Here is a 25722-nt window from a genome sequence, read left to right on the forward strand (position 1 = left end):
AGTCATAACAAGGCACCGAGTCTATCAATCATTTCATGAGCAGCAATTTGCTATAAATACTAAATGTGAGCAGAGGTAAATGGAAGCAGACAGGCAAATAGCTGTGTTTAGAGCACATTACCAAGGCTTTACATTATATTTTATTAACAATGGATACTTGTCCTAATATTGAGTTCTTAAGATAATGATAAAATAGACCTGAGAGATGCCAGCACTCACGAAAAAACTGTTTAGATGCCTGGGTGCGCGATCAATAAATTCAGCATACGATACAGAAGAGAGGATCAGCACTCACAGGACTTAAAAAATAATAAGTCCATATTTTCATAATAAATTTATTATTTTTTTAAGTCCTGTGAGTGCTGATCCTCTCTTCTGTATTATATACACACACACACACACACACACACACACACACACACACACACACACACACACACACACACACACACACACGTGTGTATATATATATATGTGTGTATATATATATATATGTATGTATGTGTGTATATATATATATATATATATATATATATATATATATATATATATATATATATATATATATATATATATATATATATATATATGTCTTTCACGACGTGCTTTCTTCTTGCAGAAAAGCTCTATATTGCTTTAAATGATCTGTTCCTTTTTATAGCCCTTGAAAGGTAGTTAAGCAAGGTGACTAAGCCATAAATACCAACTTCTATTTCTGCAGTTTTCTAAGACATTTCTGCACCATCTGAGATAGCAGTGTTTATTCTTAACTGTCCCTGTACCCTGTATGCCACAAACACATCTTTATGCTTCAAAGTTAGAAAATCACGACGAGACTATTATGACCCTAGGGGTAATTTTCCCAGCAAACATTCAGGAACAGCTGTTATATAAATTAGATATTTGGCAGAAAAATTACAGATATTTATGGTAAGGTCGCAGAGAACATGCACAGTGCAAATGCGAAAGACACTGCTGTATGTTTTTCCCTGCTGGTAGGTAATGTACCCCCTACTGTCATTTCTAAGAATCTTAAATGTCCCCAAAGCCTTACGTGACCATGTGCACATATGAAACTTTAGGCCAACGCACGAATGCCAGATTTGTATTATACTTTATATTTCCATGAGGAAGTACAATTTCTTTGGAGTATGAATTATGGAGAAATTAAATATAAATGAGTGATACCATTGATCTAAATCAGTGATACAGGTATGGAATCTGTTATCTGCAAACCCATAATGCACATTTTTAAAAACTATTTACTTTTTCTTTGTAAAAATAAAACAGTAGTTTATACTTGATCCTAATTAAGATATAATTAAAGGGAACCTGTCACCCTAAGAAATAATTCAAAATCCTATTTTGTGATGTTAGTCAAGCAAATTAAACTTTAATTACACTGTATAAATTATTTGAATCTTGTTTCCATCAGTCTGGGAACTATTAAAATTATAGCAAACAGGCAGGAGCCATTTTGTGGACACTGTTATTAAGGCAAGCATTCATCATCTCAGAAACTTGTTTGTGCACCAGAATGGGGGACCTGATGTCCATCCCCAGGCACTGGTTACACAATGAAATAGTTAAGAGAATTAGGGGAATGTGACATCTAGGAAGTGCTGAATGGAAAGTGAAAGTAATTGTCTGCCCCGCCTCTATGCCTAAGGCATAGAGGAGGGGCAGACAATATTTGATTGACAGCTGAGATTTTTAAATGAGTTTACAACAGCTATGAATGCTTTTATAAAAAAAAAAAAAGAATTTGGATTTAATGTTTAATTTGAAGAGGACTTTTATTAAACAGTTTTTTATGTCTGGGTGACAGGTCCACATTAAATCTTGTTTCTTTTAATCTTGTAATTCAAAATCACATGAAGCAGGCAGGCACCATTTTGTGGAAATTGTTATTAAGACAAGCTTTTCATCATGCCAAAATCTTGCTTATGCACCAGAATGGAGGACCTGATGTCCATGCCCATGCACTGGCCAACCAATTAGATGGTGAGGAGTGCAGTGACATCAAGGAAGAGCAGAATGGAAAGTGAAAGTAATTGCCTACTTTTTTTGACCCTGCCCATTTTACGGCCACACCCCATAATTACCATGTTCATTTTACAAGATTTGGCAGGTTATGTAAGTTTGAAAATATTTCTGGTTTTTTTTTTTTTAATTACAGTTTTACTAATGAAGGTGAATTTCCCTGTAAGCTGTGAGTCTAACTTCTCCCAAGAGACCTGTTATCTTATATTGTTACAAATACTTATTTGCTTATTTACAAAAGTTTATCTGTGGCTGTTCTGGGCTCTCTGCCAAAAGCCAATTAAGTTAGAAACATTGTTTCTTTTTCTAGCTGTTCAGTGCAGAGAAAATCCTGACTTTCCAGTACAAACAAGAGACTGCGGGTTGAGCTGTCAAAAGAGGGACTATCCCTCTAAAAAACAGACAGTTGGGTGGTATGCCAGTGCCAGTAATGAATATTATAGCTATGTGCTATGGTGCTGATTTGAATGACCGGACTTTCCCATGCATCCCAACTCGAGTTACTCATGCAATTTTCTCTGGCAGCAGCACTTGCTTTTGCATAATGCCATTGTGTATTTCTTCTGTAAGATTTACCCCACATTTCATTACAGGGAACATGCTTTTACTATTGGCGCTGCAAACTGACAAAGCTACATACATCTTGCTTGGTAATGGACTACTTCTAGCCGATGTCACTTTAAAGTACAATTTTGTGTACTTAGAATTGGTTTCCATGATGACAAACTTTAAACCTCATTCATAAATCTGCAGATAGGGCCGGACGATACACCATATGAAATAACAATTCCCAGCATTTATAGTAATCTACTGTATGTGCACCCAGCTCTTGGCTCATACAATAATTTCTGGAGGCATTTGAAGTTTTTGTTCACTTCTAATTCTATATCTGTCCATCTAATGTTTGATTGTGGTGTTATATTGCTAGCCACTTTAGGGCATTAATCTCAGTTGAGTAGCAAATTAACTCACAAAGTACTCGTAATGGTGATTGTGAATGGTCTGTTCTTTTGCATCTCTGATTAAAGTTCTGTGTCACCTTTAAGGAAATATTGGGGACGCAAAGATTGCATTTCTGCTATTAAACAAGTACAGTACATGTATGGGATCTGTTATCCAGAATGCTCCAAATTGCAGAAAAGCTGTCCACCATAGAGGCCATTTCATCTAAATAATCCACATTTTTAAAAATGATTTCCTTTTTCTCTGTAATAATAAAACAGTACCTTATACTTGATCCCAACTAAGATATAATTAATCCTAATTGGAACCAAAACAAGCATATTGGGGTTATTTAATGTTTAAATGTAGATTTAAGGTATGAAGATCCAAATTATGGAAAGATCCGTTGTCTGGAAAACCCCAGATCCCGAGCATTCTGGATAACAGGTCCCATACCTAATGGATAAAGTTTAGGGCTGTGTGTGTGATATTAAACTGGCAGTTCTTCATGCCAAAGGAATATTAGGAAAGTGATTTACTCTGAGGTTATAATTTCTTAAGTGAGTGTTAAAAGGGTGGTTCACATTTTGATGAACTTTTACTGGGGAATGTAATAAATGTAACGGAAAAACTATTAGTAATGCGAAAAATTATGCCTTTGAGCGAACAAATTTTGATTTGCGCGAATTTAATATAGCTTTTGCAAACCCGGAAACTGTTTAGCGACCACTTCCGACCGTGGAAGACCATTTGCGAATTTTATAGTTTGCGCCAATGCGCTGTAAATGTAATAAAACTTCTTACTGAAAAAGTCGTTATATCTGCTCCAAAAAATTACAACACCTTCAAGCACTTCTTAAGAGTGCGCAATTAAAATTCGCAATGCAATAACAGTTTTAGGAACAATATCACATTGTGAGATGTGGATTTTTATTCATATTGGTGCGATTTGTTTCGCTCTTTTGACTTTTTTTTACATTCACCCAATAGTATGTTAATGAAAGGCTTTGAAATTGGTTGTCATTTTTTCTTTTTTATAGTTTTTGAATTATTTGCCTTTGTCTATTAACTGTTTCCAGGGGACTCCATCTAAAAAAACAAATGCTCTGTGATTCCTATCAATGCATGTTTGCTAGCGTAGTCTGGACCCTTGCAAATAGATTGCTGAAATTACAAACTGGAGAGCTGACAAATAAAAAGCTAAATAACGGAAAAAACACAAATCAAAAAATGAAAACCAATTGCATATGGTCTCAGAATATCGCTCTCTATTATTATTATTATTATTATTATTATTATTATTATTATTATTATTATTATTATTATTATTATTATTATTATTATTATTATTAACATGTATTTATATAGGGTCAACATATTGCGTAGCACTGTAAAGTAAATGTGATTATACAATTAAATCACATGAATTATATACATAGAACATATGGAGTTACATACATCACAATAAATACAGGTACAAAAAGGTGAGGAAGGCCCTATGCATAGGCATACAGTCTAAAGGGAAGGGAGTAGTACACAAGGTGTATTATATTATACTACAAGTTCATTCAAAGATGAACAACCCCTTTTATATGTATTTTTTTATGCTAAGGCTAGGCATCATAAATTAATATGTGGCAAGAGAAAAGTGAATTATGTCTGTTCTGTTCTGAAGGCTTTTACAGCCATTTCTCGAAAAAAAGTTTTTTTTCAATCAGCACTTTAGTGACACTCAGTGGCTGGACACTGGAAATGCAACTCAAACTTTTCTTTCCGAAGTTTAGGCTTATATTAGGACTAGGACAAAAGGATTAGGGATGCACCAAATCCAGGATTTGGTTCGGGATTTGGCCTGAATCCTAATTTGCATATGCAAATTAGGGTGGGAGGGAAATCGTGTGTTTTTTTGTCACAAAACAAGGAAGTAAAAAAATGTTTTCCCCTTCCTACCAAATTAGGATTCGGTTCGGTATTCAGCCGAATCTTTCGAGAAGGATTCGGGGGTTCGGCCAAATCCAAAATAGTGGATATGGTGCATCCTTAAAAAGGATAGAGGCATGTTGTGGTGACATGCTCTGCAAACAAGTCCTTTTCTTCATTGGCATGATGGGCCCAATTGATATTTTTTATTGTTTGTAATACAAAACCTCCTGCTGGGCACAACAGAAAGAATGTGTTGTATGTAAAACACCAGCAAAAGATGCCCAATTGCAATATTAACAAACATTCTGCATTTATCTCCAAGTGAGCAGTATCCCAGCCATAGATAACTGTGTTTGGCACTAGTTCCCTAAATCAGTATCTAAAAGCATAGGGCTTGGCTTCTCAACAGCATAGGGCTTGGCTTCAATATATCAAAATTGGGAATCCACCTCTGATTTACATCTGGTGAAGCCTTAGGTACTCGCCCCAGTTCACAGGCGACACATATATCAAAGTTCCTTGTATCCAAAAGATAGCTGTCCCAAAGGCTTACTTTTCAGTAAAAAATTTCTTTATTTAAATTATCATTAATTTAAATACCTAATTTAAACACCTATTTTAAACACCTATGACTAAGCGCCGGAAGGTGCGAAACGCGTAAGGTGGGCCTGGGGGGACTGAATGTAACCAAATATTTTTAATGATAATTTAAATAAAGAAATTTTTTACTGAAAAGTAAGCCTTTGGGACAGCTATCTTTTGGATACAAGGAACTTTGATAGGGCTTGGCTTCTCAACAACTTCTTCGTATGTAAAAGCATAGTGAGAAATTTTTTTACTGACCTATTTTTTACTTTCAGGTTATCAAAACAAAACTCATACCGACATATATTAAATTCTTCCTTATTTTGTTAAATTCTCCACCATTTTGGGAATGCTATGCCCATGTAACCCTGAGAGCCATTAGAACAAAACAGCAACACCAAAATATAGTAGTATGTGGCATTCAAGATGCAGTAAACACTATTTTTCCTAAGGAGACATATATCCTCTTATATACTGTAAATTCATCACTTTTTTATCTATTTAAAGGAGAAGGAAAGCTAACAAAGCAGTTTATTGTCAATAGATAAGTCACAATAGTGCAAGGTATAAAACTATATTTATTCTACAGAATACTTTACCATACCTGGTAAACAGCTTTAGAAGCTCACTCTGTTTGTTTAGGATAGCAGCTGCCATATTAGCTAGGTGTGACATCACTTCCTGCCTGCTCATAGCTCTGGGCTCAGATTACGGCAGGGAGGGGGAGAAGGAGAGAGGAGCATGCTCAAGCCCTAGCCCTAGAGGTTTATGCTGAAAACAGGAAGTCTGATACAGAAGTCCATGTACACACAATAGAAGGAAAGAAATGCAGTGTTTCGTTTGACTCGTTTGAGCAGCACTACTTTGAGGGTTTACTGGTGTATTTATATAGACCTTTCTTTAAATGAATGCTTAGTATGATATAAAGAGTGATATTCTGAGACAGATTGTAGTTGGTTTTCATTTTTTGTTTTTTTTTAGTTATTTAGCTTTTTATTCAGCAGCTCCCCAGTTTGCATTTTCAGCAATCTGGTCGCTAAGGCTCAAATTACCCTAGCAACCATGCATTTATTTGAATAAGAGACTGAAATATGAATAGGAGAGGCCTGAATAGAAAGACAAGTAATAAAAAGTAGCAATAACAATTCATTTGTAGCCTTAAAGAAAATTATTTTCAGATGGGGTCAGTGACTCCATTTGAAAGCTGGAAAGAGTCAAAAGAAGAAGGCAAAAAATTTAAAAGGCGAATCACCCCTTTAATATTAGAGCTTAACTTTTTAGTATGTTATAGAATGGCCAAGTCTAAGCAACTTTTCAATTGGTCTTTATTTTTTGTAGTTTTTGAATTATTTGCCTTCTTTTTCTGACTCTTTCCAGCTTTCCATCTAAAAAACAAATGCTCTGTAAGGATACACATTTATTATTATTACTACTTTCTACTACTCGGCTTTCTATTCTAGTGACCAGGGGCTTAACTGATGTCAAATACAGGTTTAGATTTCCCCTCTTAAAGGAGAACTAAACCCTAAAAACGAACATGGCTAAAAATGCCATATTTTATATACTGAACTTATTGCACTGGGTTAAAGTTCAAGTTTCTCAACAGCAGCAATGATCCAAGAATTCAAACCTGTCATAGAGGGTCACCATCTTGGAAAGTGTCTGTGACACTCAAATGCTCAGTGGGCTCTGAAAAGTTGTCGCAAAGCCACGCTAAGGGATTGTCAAAAATTATCAAGCAGAAAATGAGATTGGAATGTAATACAGGTATGGGACCTATTATCCAGAATGCTCGGGATCTGGGGCTTTCCGGATAATGGGTCTTTCCGTAATTTGTAAACATTAAATAAACCCAATAGGCTGGTTTTGCCTCCAATAAGGATTAATTATATCTTAGTTGGGATCAAGTACAAGCTACTGTTTTATTATTACAGAGAAAAGGGAAATCATTTTTTAAAATTTGGATTATTTGATTATAATGGAGTCTACGGGAGACGGCCTTTCCGTAATTCGGAACTTTCTGGATAACGGATTTCCGGCTAACAAATCCTATACCTGTATAAGATGATGCTACAGAGCAGATTATTAAATTCTGATGCTAATTGCACTGGTCTCTGTGCTGCTGTCGTGATTATCTGTATTAATTACTAATCAGCCTTATTTTGTTACATTTCTATTCAATGTGTACTGTATATTGTGAGTGGGTCCCTAAGCTCAGTAAGTGACAGCAGCACAGAGCATGTGCAGTGAATCAGCAGAAAAGAAGATGGGGAGCTACTGGGGAATATTTGGAGACACAGATCTTTACTGCTAAAGGACTGTGGTTGCCTTGGGCCAGTACAGAAGCCGAAAATATAATGTACAAAATGTTTAGCTACTTCTTTAGTTAGGATTTAGTTCTCTTTTAGTTCTCCTTTAAAATGTTATTGTTCTCCCTGCTGAGAAAAAATGTGTTCCAGCACATAAAGGAGCGGAGCTGGATAACATCTCTGAAGTTTACTGATGGCTCAAATCCCAAAAACTGCTGCAAGTTATGAGCTGTTATGATTGCAGAGAGACTCACAACTAAATAGCAATTCTTTCGCTAGTGAGGTCTCTTGACATTTCGGAAATATCACCCCTAGGAACCAAATTATACCATTTCTGTGTGGAAGTCATAAATGATAATAAGGATTAAGAAGTACATCCACCTTTTAAAGCCAGCTACATTATATGGCACAGGCTCCTGTGGAAGTGTTGTTGGAGAGCAAATTGTCCCTGCATAAGCAATTAGAATTCTTTTATATAACATTATTCAGAGGAATGACATCACACAGATCACTGCGCATGTAAGAGCTGGATCAGCACCGCTCATTTGTATAACCACACTGTATAGGGTTTATTTGCCAACGCTAGACACACAAGTGCTGGAGCAGCAAATTCTGCCTCTTAGGGCCCATACAGGGAGGACGGTACAATTTGAAATTTTATGTTGTTTAATCTGACACAAGTGCAGTTACACACTGGCATAAGGAGCTCTGTCATACTGGGGGTACTTTACTTCTATTTTTCATGAAGGCCTTTTGTCTCCACATTCGAAGGGGACATAGGGAGCAAAACCTAATATTAAACTGCTTGTAACACTCTTATCGGCTCTTCAATTTACAGTAATTTTATTCCAACATTCAAAATCTGCTAAAGGGGCTGTTGTCCTTTAAATTAACTTTTATTATGATATAGAGAGTGAGACAATTTGCAATTGGTTTTCATTTTTTATTATTAGTGGTTTTTGAGTTATTGTAGCTTTTTATTAAGCAGCTCTCCAGTTTGCAATGTCAGCAATCTGGTTGCTAGGGGCCAGATTACCATAGCAACCATAAACCGGTTTAAACAAGAGACTGGAAAATTAGAACTGAAACTTTAACCCAGTGTAATAAGTTCAGTATATAAAACATGGCATTTTTAGCCATGTTCATTTTAAGGGTTTAGTTCTCCTTTAAAGGGGAAATCTAAACCTGTTTTTGACATCAGTTAAGCCCCTGGTCACTAGATGCATTCGTCCCTAAGTTGATACTAGAACAGTTCAGAACAGCCAGGAGCAACCATATCCACACACATCATGGTCAGTGTTATAGGGAGGCAATAAACCTAATACTGTAATATGTTTTTGGAGTGTGGGAGGAAACCAGTGTCCCCGGAGGAAATCCACGCAAGTACAGGGAGAACACCTTGAATCCTAGTGCTTCAAGGTAGCAGTGCTAACGATTTTGCTACCATATGATAAATGTGATTTGTTTTTGAAGGGGTGGTTCACCTTTAAGTTAGATTTTAGTATGTTCTAGAATGGCCAATTCTAAACAACTTTTCAATTGGTCTTCATTATTTGTTTTAATATACTGTAGTTTTTAAAAAATGTTGCCTTCTTCTGACTCTTGCCAGCTTTCAAATAGGGGTCACTGACCCCATCTAAAAAACAAATGCTCTGTAAGGCTACACATTTAGGGGGTTATTTATCAAGGTCCGAATTTATCTCAAGATCGGCTGCTACAAACTCCGATCTAACCTGCTTGAGTTTTTAACGCTTATTTATTATCACATTTTCTCGAAAATTTGTTTTGAGGGAAAAGCTCAGATTTTCACGATTTTTTCGTGAATTTTCCCCGAAATCGCAGAACTTTTCGGAGTTTTCACCCGAACATTGTGAAATTGCTCGAAACCCCCGACACAAGCACAAATCAATGGGACAGTTCCCATTGACTTTTATGCAACCTCGACAGGTTTGAGATGCTGTGTTTTTATATTCGGGCTTTTTAGCCCTGGGGGGTTTTATAAATTCCAAAAAATTCCCGATTTTTTTTAAAAGTCAGATTTTATTAAAAAAAATCACGAATTTTTCGATTTCGGATATTCGGAACTTGGTAAATAACCCCCTTATTATTATCTCTACTTTTTTTATTACTCATCTTACTATCCAGGTCCATATTCCATTCTCTTATCAAATCGGTGCATGGTAATTTGGACCCAAGCAATCAAATTTCTGAAATTGCAAAATGGAGAGCTGCTCAATAAAAAGCCAAATAACTCAAAAACTACAAATAAAAATCAACTGCAAAGCATCTCAGAATATTACTCTCTACTAAATCTATTAAATCTAGGAAATGCAGAAGAATTCCCAGCAGTTTGATTTCTTTTCCCATTTGTCTACACTAACAAACCGACACATTTATCAAAGCCAATTGATCTGTACGTTCATCGGAAGCACAATCCTTTTGAATGGGGTTATTCATGCTCAGCAGAGCTTGGCAGTAACAATGAGCACACACACCCATCTGAATCATCATTCCCCAATGAAAACTGCACATATTTGCACAACTATTTTGAATTTTCAAAAGGGGCACTGTATCCCTTGTTCAACATGGGTGTAATATATAGGGCTTGTACTGAACATACTTTTTGCTTATTGTTTCAATGGAAAGAAAATCTGTTTTTTTCCTCTTTTTTTTGCCTTTTTCTTGTGACTGTTTTGGCCTATGGATACTTGTATATTGCATAAAGTTTACAAGCCCTCGCCAGTAAGAGAGTGAGAGTGCTGCTATTTCTGTATTGCTGGAAATTACCAGCAATCACAGGGGCATGAAAATAACTAGCAATTTTCAGCTCTTGGCTAGCCCTGAAAATTAGCTGGACCTCCTCATTACATTATTAGAAGTTATTCTGCTGATTGCATATTAGCTTCTATATAAACCCATACCACGTGTACGCGTCTTGAATAGACACTTTGACCAAGAATGTCATGTATGTTGACCGTGAATCTTCAGCTAAAAAGGTTTTGATAGCATTGAAGAGTGGGCTGTCCTTATTTCTGATTTCTCTATTCCTTATCCAGTGCACTTAACTTTTATTTATTGCATACAGAGAGCAATGGAAATAAAGCAAAAAATTTGGAAATACTGTACTAACGTGTATACATTGGCTGTGTATAATTCTTCTGGACTGATGAATTTTAAATGGCTCATATATGTCATATATGCTGTGAATGCAATAGTTTTTACATATTTATAACACAGAAAAAGAAATCATTTTTAGAAATATGAATTGTTTGGTTAAAATGGGGTCTACGGGAGATGGGCTTTCCATAATTTGGATAAATTATATGTTAGTTGGGATTAAGTACTAGGTACTGTTTTATTATTACAGAGAAAAAGGAAATCATTTTTAAGAACTTGAATTATTTGATTAAACTCCTCTGCAATGACTCGGAGACTGACACTTAGGGGCCCATTTACTAAGGGTCGAAGTGAATTCGAAGTCAATTTTCGAATTCAAAAACTTTGCATTTCGAAGTAATTTTTGGGTACTTCGACCATCGAATAGGCCAAAATTTGATTTAATTTGAAAAAACTTTGAATATTCGACCATTCGAAAATTGAAGTACTGTCTCTTTAAAAAAAACTTTGACACTTCGCCACCTTAAACCTGACGAATTGCTATGTTAGCCTATGGGGACCTCCTAGAACCTATAGACAGTATTTGGCTAAGTTTTTATAAGTCGAAGTTTTTTTTAAAAAAAAAAATCATTCCATCGATCAATTAAATCATTCTACGATAGATCGAACGATTTGAATTTGATTGAAAACAGCAAATTTCACTCAAAAAAACCTTTGACTATCGAATTTCGAAGTTTTACCACTAGTAAATGTGCCCCTTAGGGGTTTATTTATCTGAATATTTTCTGCTACAAACTCCGATCAAATCTGCTTGGGTTTTTACTCTTATTCATTATTACATTTTCCCGTAAATTTGCTTAGCGGGAAAAAAATCAGATTTTGAAGATTTTTCATATTTTTCCTCCTATTTTAAAATTTTTTTGGATTTTTCACCCAGAAACTCAGATTTCTTATGCTTTTTGCCCAAAAACTTCGGGGTTTGCTCGAAACCCAGCGCACATCAATCTCTCTGATCAGAAAAAAACCTGATTCTAATATAACGTGTTTTTGTTCTGGGAAAGTTGATGCACAGAATCCAATCTGATTGATGTGGTTTAAGTGTGTTCTTAAATGTTCTTAAAGGGGACCCGTCACCCAAAAAAATTATTCAAAATCCTATTTTATCACATTAGTCAAGGAAAATGAACTTTAATTACACTATATAAATTATATGAATCTTGTTTCCTTCAGTCTGGGAATTCATCATTATAACAAGCAGGCAGCAGCCATTTTGTGGGACACTGTTATTAAGACAAGTCTTGTATCATCTCAGAATCTTGTTTGTGCACCAGAATGGGGGACCTGATGTCCATCCCCATGTCCTGGTTACACAATTAAATGGTGAAGAGATTGGGGGAATGTGGGGAGAGCAGTGACATGTAGGAAGTGCTGAATGGAAAGTGAAAGGAATTGTCTGCCCCGCCTCTATGCCACGGGCATAGAGGAGGGGCAGACAATATTTGATTGACAGCTGAGATGTTTAAATGAGCTTACAACAACTATGAATGCTTTAATAAAAATAGAAATTGGATTTCATGTTTAATTTGAAAAGGACTTTTATTATACAGATTTTTGTGTCTGGGTGACAGCTCCACTTTAAATAATTTTTTTCAATGGACTGAAACAAATTGGCAGTGACACGGAAAGACACAATGAAACTTCAAATGTCTGTCTTTGAGAATACATGCCTCTATGTCTGAAACCACTTCCTTTAACCATGTTCCTTAATTAGAAATGGGATTCTTCAAAAATAAACATTGGCAGTTTGTGCTCCCAAAAACATTTTCCAAAATAACTGTATAATTCCCAGTTTTATTATGTGTCTTTACATCTTCTTAAAGGGATCCTGTCATCAGAAAACATGTTTTTTTCAAAACGCATCAGTTAATAGTGCTACTCCAGCAGAAGTCTGCACTGAAATCCATTTCTCAAAAGAGCAAACAGATTTTTTTATATTCAATTTTGAAATCTCACATGGGGCTAGACATTTTGTCAATTTCCCAGCTGCCCCTGGTCATGTGACTTGTGCCTGCACTTTAGGAGAGAAATGCTTTCTGGCAGGCTGCTGTTTTTCCTTCTCAATGTAACTGAATGTGTCTCAGTGGGACATGGGTTTTTACTATTGACTATTTTTTACTATTGTTCTTAGATCTGCCAGGCAGCTGTTATCTTGTGTTAGGGAGCTGCTATCTGGTTACCTTCCCATTGTTCTTTTGTTTGGCTGCTGGGGGGGAAAGGGAGGGGGGTGATATCACTCCAACTTGCAGTACAGCAGTAAAGAGTGATTGAAGTTTATCAGAGCACAAGTCACATGACTTGGGGCAGCTGGGAAAAGGACAAAATGTCTAGCCCCATGTCAGATTTCAAAATTGAATATAAAAAAATCTGTTTGCTCTTTTGAGAAATGGATTTCAGTGCTCTTTTGAGAAATGGATTTCAGTGCAGAATTCTGCTGGAGCAGCACTATTAACTGATTCATTTTGAAAAAAACATTTTGTTCCCATGACAGTATCCCTTTAAAGGGAAATGTCAGATTTTTATGGTATTCGCGAGTTTAGGGACTGACTCACAATATACTGAATATGTATAATATAAATGCCACAATATAAGGCAAGTTTATATTACAGGCAAACCTCATATTCTGCTTGATGATTTGCGACAACCCCTAAGCTTAGCTTCTTAACAAAGCACGCTGAGCATGTGCGTGTCTTAGACACTCCTAACAAAATCCAAGATGGGAAACTCCTGTAACAACTTTGAAAGCCTGAATCATTACTACTGTAGAGATGCTGAACCTTTAGGCTGGTTCAATAAGTTCAGTATATAAAATATGGCATTTCTAGCCATATAGAGTTTAGTTCTCTTTTAAAGGAGAACTAAATCCTAGAGTTAAAAAAAAAAAAACCCTACCTCCTACCTCCTCCTCCCAGCCTAAGTTTTACCTCGGGCAAATGCCCTTAATGTTTTTAATGGGGGTCTATGTAGGGTAGGAGGGGAGGGTAGGGTTTTTTTACCCATAACTGTACCTTCCTAAGTAGAGTCCATACATTCAATTCTGCATCATTAACTGTGTTCTGCATTTACCGTCAGGTCATCAAATCATTTTGTATCCAGAATAGCAATTTGCATTGATGCTTGTCTTTGATCTCTTTTTGATTTGTCAAGCATTACTGTAGTAAAGATATACTTAACAGGCAATTATGGGGCTAACGGTCTACTCTTCAACATACAGTTGAAGAGTAGCCTCCCCCCCAGCTCTTCTTGAAGTTCCAACCCCAAACATTCTTATTGATAGCTGCTTATTGACATTGAGAAGAAGTCATACAAATGTTGGGTGGAGAAGAAGCCCTAGTTTTATTTGGTGTAACCTTTTCATAATCCTATGGCAAGAGGAATGGTGGGGCTGTGTGTTAAATCTGGGAACATAATGCAAGTGCAGAATTAAATGGATATGTGAGAAGAACATTTTATTTGGTTAACCACTAATATGTCATAGGATGGGGCAGGATAGCTGAACACACAGGCTTTGGGGGGAAAGAAAAAGATCCCGTGGATTAGTGAGCTTTGCTCTGTTTTATAATGAACGCTGAGGAATTCCTAGCAATCATTACCCACATAAAATGCTATTAATGTCTCACAATGAATAAAGAGGAATTTCAGTGCCAGAGAGCTGAAGTGATTCCAGATTTAATATAAACCATTCTATCAAAAGCTCAAGCACGTATTAAAAGCGGCTGGAAAAGACTGATGTTTCACCTTTGCTCCTGTAGTTGATTTATTAACCAATGAAAAGGACAATAAACAATGAGCTATAAAAAGTATCAGATAAGTGAGGGGTCAGCACATAGGTTTGCTAAATTATTTGGGAAATTGCAATTCAAAGGCAAATAACAGAGGCCTTGGACCATGGGTCACATTTTTACTTACAGAAATAAAGATAACCTATACACCTTTAAAGTCACTAGAATTTGCCTACATAGCGCATTAGTGTGTTGTTGAATAGTCATTTATTACTGCTATAATGTCCAAAGTCATTCACCTCTTCTTTCTACAGATGGCCTTTTCTTGTCTCAGTGGGACCTCTTTCTAGTTAAAGGACCAGTAACACCAAAATATCTGCATATAGGGTCCTATTTATCATGCAGTGTAAAATATTGAAGAAAAAGATCACCAGTGTTGTTGCCCATAGCAACCAATTAGATTTCAACTGTCATGTTCGAGGTAGAAAACAAAAGCTTATTTATCATGCTGTGGAGAAAAACATCACCGGTGATGTTGCCCAAGGCAACCAATCAGATTTTTGTTTTACACTGAATGATACATAGGCCTCCTAAGGCACTCGCACTGTGTATTTGAGGGTTTAATATAGTATATGAATAAGCTTCCATTGGAGCTGCCATTTAAAGGGGAATTATAGCAAAAATGTAAATTTAATATAAGCATCATCACACCAAAATAAGAAACTTTCTAAATAATCAATTAAAAATTCTGTCTTCTTGCAGGAGTTGGGTGTCAGATTATCATTCATTTTCAGTTAGATCCAATATATCTTTAAGGGGGGCTCCCTTTTCTAACAGATGTGTTAGAGCATTCTCAGATAACTGACTCACGCACAAAGAAAATCGAACAAAATAACTGACTTTGGCACAAATTCTGCATGTAGAGAGAGATCAGATTTCCATTAATTTAAAACGGTGAGCTCCAATACATCTTCTAGGCCAGGAGTGCCCATACTAATTCGAGGTCTACTTTTAGTGATGTTGTCCCATTATGATCTACATCCATAAAAGCATTGTTAGCATTCTGTTTCATGGAAAATATTACTTAAATACTAATTCTTGGGAAAATGTATATTGTTAAATCTAACAAACCACTATATCTTATGTAACCATAACATAATAAATATCTGAATGGAAAGCATGAAACAGGAGGATGATTTAGACAAGCTGTTTGTTGACAGTAGGGTTGCCACCTGGCTGGTATTTTGCTGGCCTGGCCAGTAAAAATGATGGTTGATCCAAATGTTATTAATAGGGAAAAAAGATAAATGTATTTTTTTTTCCAGAAAAAGTGGCAACCCTAGTGTCTTGAGATCTACTGATCACCAGCTAAAGGTCTACTGGTAGATCTCGATCTACCTTTTGGGCACCCCTGTTCTAGGCAAAAGGAGCCCCCCTCCCCATAGGCTGCATTGGACCTAACTGTCATTTAAAATCAGACTCCCAACTCCTGCGTGAAGAGAGACAGATGCTGAAATTTTCACAATAGTTCTCCTTTAAGTTCTAATAGAATTGTGGGTTGCACATTGATACGCTCAGTAATAGTACATAAGTAGAGAGGACCTTGGGGTGGCAGCAAAGCTGCAGAACACCAGCAATGCTGATTCGCTGATGAGCTTTGCAACCTGTTCTGGAGTGCAAATAATGTGCATATTGTACAGAATTTAGGGCAGGGGGCAAATTTGCAGACAACATAATGGTATCTGCCCATTTTTTACACTTTGCACTTGGCCCTTTTAAAGTTGAAGTATGGTTGTTTTTTTCTTAGGTTTGGATGGTCTGCTGGAGTATAGTAAATTATAAATACTGTTGTTTCCATTTCCAGTTTAGCTTATAAAGGGGCAGTTTACACTCTTTTTCAACATTCGCTCAGTGACTTGTAGGATTTGGCCAAATCAATGATCAATTCAGGGACTGGGATTATCGGAATCCAGGGAAACACTAACCCATTTTCTATTAGTGCTGTATATTGGCAACACATTATAAATATAATATGTGGGGTTTTTTTTATTAAAAGAATGGACAGAAAATGTTTCCAACCCAAGTCCTATTTATTACCTTCATTTTTAGCATAGGCATTTTTAGGTGTATACGTCCCTTTAAGCAACGTTGCTCTTTGACAGTTTTATGGGCATTGCACTTTGGCAGTGTAATGTTGCTTGAATGAGAGTCTCGAAGATAATTAGGAGAGACCCCATTTGAAAACTGAAAGGAGGCAGAAGAGGAAAGAAAATAATTTAAACTATAGGAGTAAAAAAGTAAAAAAAAAAAAAATCAGACTAACTAAAAAGTTGTTGTCCGAAACTTATTTAAATGAACGCCCCTTTAACCGTCCCAAACATTATGTAGTTTCTTGGAATGTTATTTTATTTTCAAATTTAGTTTGTTCTTGCTATTTTTTTTTTCTAGGGTGGATTTGGAAAAAGCAAAATCAACAGGAGAATGGAGGACAGTACATGACTTTTATCTAACAACATTTAATTCATTTTTGGAAATAAATGCTGCATTTAAGGTAATGTGATGTTTGTTTATTTTTAATATTTATTTCTAGGCTGTCATTCCATAATCTGCTGATATGTTGTGATATATTGTTTATTTTTCTGGAAAGAGATCTGTGTTATACAAAATTAATTTCATTTCATCTGTGTAGAAAAAAATTAATGCATTCTGGATAATGGTTCCCGTACCTGTACCACTAAATTACATATAAGTCTTTCCCCTTTATGTAATAAAAGGCACTAAGTTTGCCCAGGAGCAGTAACCCAAAGAAACCAATAAGATATTTGCTTTTAAACAGGTGACCAGTAAATGCTGCCTGCTGAGTGGTTGCTATGGGTTACGGCCCCTGGGCAAACTTGGTGCCTTTTATTACATAACCCCCATTGTGTCCTACAAACCTCTGCTTTTATTTTCTATTAAAGATTTACAGGATGACCGTATATATAATGTATTTTGATGTCTTATTTATTTGATATTAAAGGCAGTGATTGAATTGAAGTGAAAAAAGAGGAGGGTTGCTGTGTGCACGGCATCCCAAAGGAAGCCCCTCCCACAATTATAAGCCCCACCCCTGTTATAATAAGCCTCAACCACCAACATTTTCTGGTTTCACCCACTTTAAGGCTGGTGGCAGACGTGAAGATTCAGGGGAGATTAGTCGTCCCAGAGACAAATCTCCTCTTCTTTGGGTGACTAATCACTCCGAAATGCCTTCCCGCCGGCAAGAATTTCAGAAAACTTAGTGCTACTTATATCATCTTGCTGGCAATTATAATTATTGCCGTTGGGAAGGCATTTCGGGGGAGATTAGTCGCCTTATCATCTGTTCCTTTGACTCCTAGTGGAGCATCCGTGAAGACTCTCCATTCAGATCTATTTGTTGCTATTCTCTTGATCTCATTTCATGCTTTTCCCATCTTTATAATTTCTTCTTCCACTGATCTTCTCCATGTTATTCGAGGCCGTCCCCTTCTTCTTGATCCCTGTGGATTCCATTCTAGGGCTCTTCTTTCTATAGATTATTCTCCCTTCCTGAGTGTGTGGCCTGAAGAAGAGATTTGTCACTGGGCAACTATCTCCACCGAATCGTCACATCTGCCACCAGCCTTAAGCAAAGGTTCCAGGATTCAAAAAGTTCCAGGATTCAAAACTTTTGCCTCCGCCCCTGAGGGGATGCTATTTCACAGAAATAAAAAAGTGGAGGGATGGCATCCCTGGTAATCTCTTCCAAAATCTAGCACTGATTAAAGGGGTGGTTTAAGTTTTTTTTAGTATAATGTCCTATTTCTAGCAACTTTGTGTTTAAATTTCGTAACTTCGAATTTTAATTGTAAGTTTTCCTCTTCTACATCTTTTCAGCTTTCAAATGGGGGTCACTGACACCATCAGACAAAAAAACTGTTGCTTTGTGAGGGTACAATTCTATTAAGATGAACAACCCCTTTAATAATGAGACTTTTTTTACACCATGTGTTCAAATAATATGGTGAGCCAAAGTAATCAACACACAAAGCATGTCAAATTGCACTTGGGAACTAAGGAAACCGTTAACTGTTTAAAGATTTGTCTAAGCTGTCAAGCAGTGGTACATTTATTATATGTATAGAATGTATAGATATGATTAACTACAACCTACACCCTTCTGTCTAATATTTACAGAGAGACGTCAATTCTTTTGTTAATACTATTGAGGACTCCAGGATCAATACAAAATTTCTGAATGCTGTGTATGACACCTTATTAACAACTGTAAGTATTACTGCGTTGAAAGAAGAAAGTTTAAATGGCATCTGTTGGAGTCTTCATTTTGCTGGTAAAAAAAAAGTTTTGTGACGAGAACTTACAAGTGTAAATGGAAGGCAAGATCCCAAGGTTCTGCAGTTCACTCCCTTTGCCGGTATATGACCTGTTCTCCCTCAGATCGACCAAAATGCAAACAACCTTTTCTTCAATTGAAGATATACCAGCGCTAAAAGCTCAGGGTAGACACAAGAAAGAAATGCAAACACAATATAGTGTAGTAGTTTTTAAATCGAATGAAATATATAACCACTTGTGCGGTAGTTAAACGATGTGGTTTTGGGGTCTTCCACCAAGGGGTTAAAAGGCCATTTTTCCGTGCTTTTGATAAATAGTGTGGCCACCTCCTGTGTGGGGCAGTGGGTACTTACAGACGTTTATAAATATCACCCGCATATAATAAAATCCTTTGTCCTATTCTTGGTGAGTATGTGGGGCAGTGGGTACTTACAGACGTTTAAAATTATCACCAGCATGTAATAAAATCCTTTATCCCAGTCTTGGTAAGCTCCAGGTTTCTAAAAAGCATATGCTAAAATCGTGTAAAAACTTCTTTAATAGATTAAAAAGATAAAAACATAAATTGCACTCACATGTGTGTGCTTAATATAAGCATAAAAAGCAGTTAGCATTGGGGGTTTCTCAAGTCCTGCGGTCCATTTAGATGTTAAGTTTTGCCTGGCGTTTGTTGGTAAGACACGCTGATCCTGGTCCCCCTCTGATGACGTCACTGCTCAGCCGACGCGTTTCGTCTATTGCGACTTTCTCAAGGCTTGTAGTTTCTTAGTGCGCATATGCGCCTTTTTAAGACGGAGCTTAACCATGGACGCGCATGCGCACCTCTTCTTCATTTGGAACGCACGCGTCTCCATGGCAACCCGCCAATCTACATTACACGATAATGGCATAAGCTATTGGAAAAAGATTAAGATGAAGTTTCTTAGCGATCTGAAAGAATAAATTAGCCTGTCCTTTGGCATATCATTAATTTGGCTTATATGTGGTATAGCAGTCTATGGTTGCCATGGAGATGGTATCACACAGCGCCTTCAGTTGAGGTTAACATGAGCAACCATGGCCAAACTGGAATTCTTGTGTATACATATTTAAAACAGTATATTCATTATAAAAGGCAGTATATTCATTATTATTACAACATTCCACATCTTGCCTAATTTCATTAATTACATCCCTAATTATATATAAGAGGGCTACTGTTATTATATATATTTAATGTTTTTTTGTTTTTTTCTTTATAGGAATGCTCTTAGATTTATGTCAATATTTAGGCCTTTAGGTACAAACGTTTCCAACATGTGTATCCATTTGCTTTCGCATTGTAAGGTTTTTTTCTCTAGATTTCCTCCTCTCCATTTATTTTTTACTTTTTCTAAGCCCCAAAATGTTAGGCCTGTCGGGCTCATTTTATGATGCTCTTTGAAGTGTTTGGAGACACTATGGTTTTCCTTCCCTTTTTTTATGTTATTTATATGCTCTCGGATACGTTCTTTCAATGTACGGTTTGTTTTGCCTACATATTGAAGGCCACAAGGGCATTGTAGGCAGTATATGACATTTGTGGTGGTGCAGTTTATATTGTCTTTAATTTTAAATTCTTTATTATTTGCATTTGATTTGAATATTTTACTTTTTTTTCCGAATTGACAGGCTTTACATAGAGAACAGGGATAGAAACCAGGCCATGTGCATTCCTTTGATCTTTCTGCGGTTTTTGTTGTTTCAACATAGTTTTTAGTAAGCATCTGCTGTAGATTATTAGATTTTTTAAAAACCAAGACTGGGATAAAGGATTTTATTACATGCTGGTGATAATTTTAAACGTCTGTAAGTACCCACTGCCCCACATACTCACCAAGAATAGGACAAAGGATTTTATTATATGCGGGTGATATTTATAAACGTCTGTAAGTACCCACTGCCCCACACAGGAGGTGGCCACACTATTTATCAAAAGCACGGAAAAATGGCCTTTTAACCCCTTGGTGGAAGACCCCAAAACCACATCGTTTAACTACCGCACAAGTGGTTATATATTTCATTCGATTTAAAAACTACTACACTATATTGTGTTTGCATTTCTTTCTTGTGTCTACCCTGAGCTTTTAGCGCTGGTATATCTTCAATTGAAGAAAAGGTTGTTTGCATTGAGAACTTACAAGTGTCTGTTTTTGTAACCAAAGTTACGTGTAAATTTTAATTGATGAGCCCACAAAGGTTGTTAATCTGATTGAATTAACATGATCTAGTTTGAATCAGTTCTACCTGTAGTTTTGTAGTTATATTCTAAATATAACTAAATATTGCAATGTGTAGCACCTAATACATCATTAAAGGAATTGTTCAGTATAAAAATAAAAATAGGCTGTGCAAAATAAAATATTTTCTAATATAGTTAGCCAAAAATATAATCTATAAAGGCTGGAGTGACTGGATGTCTAACATAACAGAACAGAACACTACTTCCTGCTTTGCAACTCTCTTGGTTTCCACTGGAGTTACCAGATTTTGGGCTCCATCTCCTGGTCTCTAGTCACTCTAAAATGGGTGGTTCAATTTTAAGTTATCTTTTAGTATAATATAGAATGGCAATTCGAAGCAGCTTTTTCTTTTTTTTTTATAGTTTTTTAATTATTTGCCTTCTTCTGACTCTTTACAGCTTTCAAATAGGGGTCACTGACCCCATCTAAAAAACAAAGGCTAAGAATGTATTATTGCTACATGTATTACTCATCTTTCTATTCAGACCTCTCCTCTTCATATTCCATTCTCTTATTCAAATCAATGCATGGTTGCTAGGGTTATTTGGACTCTAATTACCAGATTGCTGAAATTGCAAACCGAAGAGCTGCTCAAAAAAAAGAAGCTAAATAACTTAAAACCACAAATAATAAAAAATGAAAAACAGTTGTAATTGTCTCAGAATATCACTCTCTACATCATACTAAACATTAATTTAAAGGTGAACAATCCCTTTAAGCATTCCCCTTGATTTCTGACTGTCCTCCATGATTTCGGAGGATTTGCAGTGAAAATCCGATGTGTACATGCACAGAACGTTATAGTGACATCTGTGAAGTGATGCGCACCTGTGCTTCATGCAAATCTTTGCCTTCAGGAAAGGTCTGTGTATATGCTTGATGTCTCTTCCACTAACGTCACTTATAGGTCGCAGAAATTTTCAGTGTTGTGGCCTGTAAATCCCCCTAGAAATGAGCATCAAAGGTTGATGGAAAGAAAGGGATCTTCCCTTCTCGGATTCCACTGGCAGATAATTCCATTAAAAAGATCTCTCCAGATATAGATATTCAAGGGAAAATTACATAATATTTCATTGCATACGACATAGACCTGCATACAACATAAAACACAATAATTTAGCCTGTTTGCTATAAGAAAGGCAGTGTACAAACTGCACACTACTTTGTTGAATGTCATTGCCACAGGTCTATCCCTATGAATACAACATTGCCTGTGTAAATATGAGGGATCTAGGGGAGGGGGGAGTCACATAGGAATAGACTCTCCTGCCCCCCTACCTGTCCCCTAATTTAAGCATCATTCAGACATCATTCAAACTACAAGGGGGCCTATCCTTACTACCTGTCATAGGGATGGCTTTTGTTCCCTGAAGGTGTAGTCTGTACCCTCCGTTGTAAATGACCCCAGTATTTGACCCCAAGAGTAATGGTATGTAGGTTTACATGCTACAATGAGGCATTAGTCATAGTTTGCTATTTCATACTTATTAAAAAACCTGTGGAATATTTTTCTTTTCTGGTATTCTTTATTTGTAACCATTAATTAGTTAAAAACGAATGAACCAAAAGGGAGTTTGGACAAGTATATTGCCGATGTTTCTTTCATTTTTTTTTTGTTGTTACAGTCTCAAGATATCCAGAAAACCGTTCTTAAGGGAATTATTAACAGTCTGTTAAGAGAATGGAAAGGGTATGTATATATAAATTTATATATGTATAAAATAGAAATTGTTGATTCTCCTACAGTCTTTAATGTTTTGTTGCAATTTAGCAATTTATTTTTAAGCTTCAGCATTTCTCTTAGCTTTGGGAAAAGAATGGCGAGTGGCATAGAAACTCACTGGCACATGGCTTACTATTACCCACTAACTATGATCCATTGGCTGAATAATATCATATAATTCCTGGTCTTAACACACTATTACAGATGTCTGGAAAGGAATGGGATGTTACAGTGCTGCACATTAATCCTTGGTTTATTAAATTATAGCTATTAGGACAGGGTTAAATTAGGGACTGCTGTTGCCTGATGTGAAGCAAATGCATTCGGTATATAAGCCCTCTAGCAGTTACTGATAGCAATTTGTATTACACAGCTGGTGCCTTTAAACAAAGTGAATAGTTGCACCCATTTTCACCTATTCTCCATTTATATTTAGTGCAAATTCTCAGGGACAGGGTCCCTGTGCCATTTTATTTATGGTATGCTTCTTGCATTGGTTTATTTGTCATGCTATTTGTATTGTTCTTTAAATATTGTAGCACATGATAGAAGTATGATGGAACCTTATAAATAATATGTAGCAGAGGCAAGAGAAGCAGGTCCAGTTTACAGTTATCCAAACCCTCATTGCTAAATGTAAAACACTGTTCTACTAGCGTGAGATGAAGTTGAGATTAGTTCCATTTCGCAATGATGCTACAATATCTTAATTCAGCGATAGCTCTATTTCCTTCTAATAGGTATTTATGAAGCTACAGTACCAGAAGTAACTTGAGCATGTACCGGTACTGTAGAAAGCTTAGAAACAGCCATAGTTTTTGAATGGTGCATACAGATCATGCTTCTGACTGCAAACACTGTAAATATTTCCATTTAAATAAAGAATACCAAAAACATCCAAATCAGGAAATCTGTGTTGTATAATGCTATTCTTACATGTTTGTTTCAGACCAAGAACAAAAGATGACATAAGAGCATACTTTATTCTAACACAGGTATGAATTCCCTTAAATGACTCTCAGATGGCATCTCGCATGAATGACAATGCTGGATATATACTGGATTTCTAAGTGAATGAAATGGACTAAAATTAATGTGTGTTCTGCTGCTTCTTTTTGTTCCAGAATCCACAGTTCAGTAGCCCGTCTACTTATGTCATCTACGCCCATTTGCTAAGGCAAATCGCCACCCTTTCTGACACTGACCATCATTTTCTAATTCACTGGTTTAAAAAGTAAGGAGCACATTTGTATATTTGTTATTGTATATTATTCGTAGGAGATGAAAACGGTGACTTGCATAAACAATGGTGTTGTATTTAAGAGGGATCTGCTTTGGAAACAACTATTCTTTATCCCTTTTTTCAGCTTATTCTGTCCATATTTTATTGCAATCAGATACAGGTATGGGATCTGTTATCCAGAATGCTCGGGACCTGGGGTTTTCCGGATAACGGATCTTTCCGTAATTTGGATGATCATACCTTAAGTCTACTAGAAAATCATGTAAACATTTAATAAACCCAATAGGCTGGTTTTGCTTCCAATAAGGATTAATTATATCTTAGTTGGAATCAAGTACAAGCTACTGTTTTATTACTACAGAGAAAAGGAATCCTGTTTAAAAATCTGGATTATTTGGATAAAATGGACTCCATGGGAGTTGGCCCTTCTGTAATTCAGAGCTTTCTGTATAACAGGTTTACAGATAATGGATTCCATACCTGTACTAGAGGTTATATTGTAAGCCATATCATCCAATTGCCACAGTTCTCCTTGCCAAATTCCATTGATATATATATATACAGTATATATATATATATATATATGTTTTTTAGAATCATTCAATATGCTGTACTTCCTAAAGGAAAATATAATATACAAGTGATTATATGGAGGTTTTAAGATTTTCTGACAAAGATTCTTAAGTTTCTGTTTAATCCGTATTCCCTTTTCTTGCAGGATGTCTCAGAAACGCTTTAAGCAATTGGTGGACAGGCTGCTGCAGTTCATTTCATTGCGACTCTTTCCTGCAAAGCCAGAAGAATTCCCACCCCTGGCGAAATGTACCTGGTGGATTCCCTCTGCAACCAAAGTTCTAGCTTTACTAAGTATGTGACCCTTAGAAGTACATTGCTGGGTAGAATAGTTTGTAAAAAAATAAATGGCATGGCCTATCTTTCAGAAATGTATATAAATATAAAGGCCGATATAGGAATTTGGATATGAAAGCAAAACCCAGTGTGTAAAGAATTTACATGTGTCAATTTTATATACTACTAAGGTACAAGGCATCGGATACTAAATCCTCTATAAATGTGCAAAGAAGAAACGTGTAATTATTTTCCAGGAGCAACATCATTCTCCATCAGTTTCAATACAAATGCACCATCTTTTTGTGAATACTATAAAAAATACTGTTTTTGATGTCTGTAAAGTCTGATAATACAGCATAAACCGTATGGTAAGGAATGTTTTGTGGGCTCTGTAAGGTATGTTTCTGACCTTCTGGTAAATGCAAAAGAATAGTTATCTAATATGTATGCAGGGAGTAGTACACTAGCTGTTTCTTCAGCATACTGAAATAAGAAGTTTTTTTAAATACAATCAATTAAAAAACCTTTACCGTTTCTGAAATAATCAAGTTTATCTTCATGATTCCTCTGTCAGCATCTGTTTCTCTTC

The 25722-nt window shown here is 36.2% G+C and overlaps 1 protein-coding gene across 1 annotated transcript in view; it reads left to right on the forward strand.

The window, feature by feature from the left end:
- The window catches only part of hectd2.L (HECT domain containing E3 ubiquitin protein ligase 2 L homeolog), a 78631-nt gene that overhangs the window by 30418 nt on the left and 22491 nt on the right, over positions 1-25722 (forward strand). The window contains exons 4-9 of the mRNA XM_041568757.1: positions 17147-17249; positions 18896-18985; positions 22941-23005; positions 23988-24033; positions 24163-24272; positions 25000-25148. Of these exons, the coding sequence (XP_041424691.1) occupies positions 17147-17249; positions 18896-18985; positions 22941-23005; positions 23988-24033; positions 24163-24272; positions 25000-25148 (563 nt within the window). The remainder of the gene's footprint in view (positions 1-17146; positions 17250-18895; positions 18986-22940; positions 23006-23987; positions 24034-24162; positions 24273-24999; positions 25149-25722) is intronic.

Source organism: Xenopus laevis, chromosome 7L (assembly GCF_017654675.1).
Source record: "Xenopus laevis strain J_2021 chromosome 7L, Xenopus_laevis_v10.1, whole genome shotgun sequence".
NCBI lineage: Eukaryota > Metazoa > Chordata > Amphibia > Anura > Pipidae > Xenopus > Xenopus laevis.